Below are 3,550 nucleotides of genomic sequence, written 5' to 3' on the forward strand. Positions count from 1 at the left end.
TCCTGGGCCGGGGCTGCTCCGGCACCCAGGTCGGTCTCAGTGCGACTGGTGTCTGAGCCTACGTTCAGGGCGTCCCACAGACTACCCCGCGTCCGAGGCTGGCCCACGGGCCTCGACCCCACGGGACTCTGCCCCACGCGATTCAGCCCTCCGGGACTCGGCCCCGGGGGATTCCCGAATGGACTCGGGCCCATGGTATTCCCCACGGGACTCTGCCCCAAGCCAGTCTCCCCCACGGGACTCCCTACGGGACTCTGCCCCAAGCACGTCTCCCCCACGGGACTGTCCCTCGCAGGACTCTCCCCCACTGGACTCTCCCCGGCCCAGGGAGCCGGCGTCAGGATCGCGTGTAGAATGGGCGACTCTGGACTCGAACCTGGGCTCTCGCAAGCGGACTTAAACGTAGACGAAGGCGTCGAATTCACCACCGCAATCCCGCCAGGATGCACTGCACCTGCCTTCGGGCTCGCCGAACCCATCGGGCTGGTGCCTGTTCCAGAGGGTAACGCGACACTGACTTCAACAGCATTAACTTCAACAGCACCGGCTTCAGTAGCACCGGCTTGAGCAGCACCGACTTGAGCATTACCGTGTCCAAAAGCACCAGTTTGAGGGACGCTGCTCCTCGACACGTAGTCCGCTGCCGTGGCCTGCCCTGTTGGCCCTCTCGCAGCGTGGTTCACCAGTGTGTACGGCTTGCGCCTTGACGGCCTCCGCGACTGCCTGCGAGACGATTTGCGCGAGGTCGCGGGCCGGCCGGGGCGATCAGCTCGTGTTTCGTTCGGAGAAAGAGAGGGGCTGCCTGCAGATGAGGTCGGCACCGACCCACCCGCGGCGTCCTTCGCTTTTGCGCCGGCACCAGCTGCTCCGCTGGGAGCGACTTGGTCGCTGGTAGCCACGGCCGCCTGCCCTTTGGGGATGAAGGGTTGTATTTCCGGCAGAGCCTTGGCGAGGGCCTCCTTGGAGAAGGCGTCAGCGAGGATGCGTTCCGTGTTTTGGATGGTCGCAGCCTCGAGGTTGGCGACCTGTTCTGCGGTGCTTTCGACGAGGTTGTCAAGGTCTTTGAGGATGCGCGGCGCTTCGGAGGCGGCGAGACGCGAAGCAGCCTTGGCGGCAGTGGACGTGACCGCGTCCTTAGCATCGTTTAGGATGCCCATGGTGCGTGCTCCTTCTTTTGTGGGTGCGACCAGTGGGCGGGCCTGTAAGGCCGGAATGGGCTCTAGGGCCGGAATGGCCTCTAGGGCCGGATTGGGGCCTGTAAGGTTTTAGCGTTTGCAATGGAGCAGCCAAAGGACCATGAAAGGGACCATGACGCTGATGATAGGCCAGACAAGTTGGAGTGGTTCGGCCTGGGTGGTCTGGCAGGTGTTAATAGTACCGAAGGTCTTTCTGCATATACGTGGATGGATCCCGCAGCGACCATCTCCGATCCTGAACGCCTCTTGCGTCCATTCGTAGTCGGGCACCCAATTGGGCAGTGCTTCCTCGCTGGCCGGCCAACTGCACCAATCACAACCGGAGTTCAAGCAGTCTGTGCAGCTAGTCAGAGCCCGACAGTCCTTGTCCGCCGTATAATTTAACCGCATGTACGTCACCGCCCATGTCGTGCCCAGAGGAGTTCCGGATCCCAAACACTCTCCGGGCAACAATGCCTGGATACGAATAGACTGCAACAAATCCAGCTGTGAGCCCTCCGAATCATGCACCTTGGCCTCCCCCAGCCAAGAATCGTCTTGTTGCCAGGATTCGGCTTCTTGCACGGGATCATCGTCGTGAGGATCATCGTCGTGAGGATCATCGTCGTGAGGATCATTGTCGTGAGGATCATTGTCGTGAGGATCATCGTCGTGAGGATCATCGTCGTGAGGATCATCGTCGTGAGGATCATCGTCGTGAGGATCATCGTCGTCGGAGTCATGGTGCCTGTTGCCGTGGTGATCGTCTTGGTCGCCTCGACGACCGTTTCGGTGGTGGCGTCGAGGTTGGTTTCGGTGGTCGTTCCGATCACGGTTTTTTTCAGCCAAGCCCGTGGGTGATGTGGCATTATGGGTGGCAAGCGTCTTCGCAGCGGTCTCAAGGAGACGTCCGCTGTCGTCGTGGTTGTTCAGCATGGTTGACATTACGGTCATTAGCAGGTTTCCGTATTGATCGAATGGATTTTGAAGGGTTAGTGCATAGGCCAGCGTGCCACTTTTCCACTCGACTACTACGTTCCTGCAGGACAAGTCTGAAGACGGCGAGGTGGTCGCATGCGGAGGTGGTGGACGAGCTTACACGTTGACGGGTTGATCAAAGCAGGCAGCGGGTGCATTTAAGGAGACACTGATTTGCAGGTTATCGATCCTGGTCCACTCCAGATCTGTATCAGCCGGGTCGATGTTAATTTCGAGTTGAATAGATAATGTATCGGCCTGCTTTAGTGTATAATAGGCAGCGACATAGTCATTTTGCTGAATAGTAAGTTGACAACCGAACATTGCAGGATTGCTTGCGCACATAGCAATGTCCTTATAGTCAAAGCCATTGGCAGCGAATGGCGTTTTTTCTTTCGAATTGTGTGTGGAAGTTGTGTGAGTGAAATGTTCAGGGGGGTTTGTATCCCTCAAAGGGGGGTTTGTATCCCTCAAAGGGGGGTTTGTATCCCTCAGATCCTTAAATCGGTCGAAGGGAAAAAGGTCGTCCAGACTTGGTAGCTCGGTAGTGGAAATGCAAGTATACAGGCATTGCTGGCGGCAGGTCGAATTAGTCTTCGGCTCGGGGTAATTTGTTTCAGCGGTCGAACTCGGACACATTGTTCTCCATACATGGGCCATAATTCATAAACGCTGGGCCGCCCGTTCAATAAAAATCCTACTGGCTACATCCAACAACGAACCTAAGCAGCACAAACCCAGTTAGTTACAAACCCAACAATAATATTACACTTACCTTGAACCTCCATACCACCACGAGCTAACACCGCAGCCTCAACCAAATACTTCTCTGCCACGTGCTCCGGACAGATAAAACGGCGACGAAATTCGGTCACGTCTGAGGCTGCCGGTATGGCCGGGGGCACTATCGGCAGCAATGCGGTACTTAGTACATCAAATACCGGGTCCATTCTTTTTTCCAAAATTCAACAGTCGGAGGCTCGATTCCCCCCCCTCCCAGTCAACTCCTTTCCAGTCAACTCCTCCCCAGTCATATCTTAAAATCCCGATAGTCATAGTCTAGATTTTGCCAGGCGTCCAAACATTCCAGGACTTGTTCTACGTCAGGGTCGTTTTCTTTCCCAAGGCTCTCTCGCAAATCCTTCAGCCATATTGGAGGTTCCATCCAGGCCCTCCCTCGATCTCCAGACGGCTGAATAAAATGACATTTCGTGAGGAAGGTCCTTCGTGAGGAAGGTTCTGAGCGCCAAGTTGCTGGATGGAACTTAGATGATGGAACCAGAGAGACTCTGGAAGAAACACTCCAGGGAGACACTTTGTGGCGAGACTTCTGGGTAGAGGAAACTCCCGGGCAGGGTGAACTCCCGGGCAGGGTGAACTCCCGAAACGGTTGGGTA

The 3,550-nt window shown here is 56.4% G+C and overlaps 2 protein-coding genes across 2 annotated transcripts; both read right to left on the reverse strand.

Moving 5' to 3' along the window:
* Positions 1 to 206: 206 nt before the first annotated feature.
* On the reverse strand, positions 207 to 1,157 carry GNI_023480 (hypothetical protein; the record flags this gene model as incomplete). Its single annotated transcript, XM_011136049.1, has 1 exon — positions 207 to 1,157. A coding segment is annotated over one exon (951 nt), but the record flags the coding sequence as incomplete, so codon positions are not given.
* A 108-nt stretch (positions 1,158 to 1,265) lies between these two features.
* GNI_023490 (putative transmembrane protein) lies at positions 1,266 to 2,214 on the reverse strand (the record flags this gene model as incomplete). Its single annotated transcript, XM_011136050.1, has 1 exon — positions 1,266 to 2,214. A coding segment is annotated over one exon (949 nt), but the record flags the coding sequence as incomplete, so codon positions are not given.
* Positions 2,215 to 3,550: the final 1,336 nt, after the last annotated feature.

Source organism: Gregarina niphandrodes, assembly GCF_000223845.1.
Source record: "Gregarina niphandrodes unplaced genomic scaffold scaffold00003, whole genome shotgun sequence".
NCBI lineage: Eukaryota > Apicomplexa > Conoidasida > Eugregarinorida > Gregarinidae > Gregarina > Gregarina niphandrodes.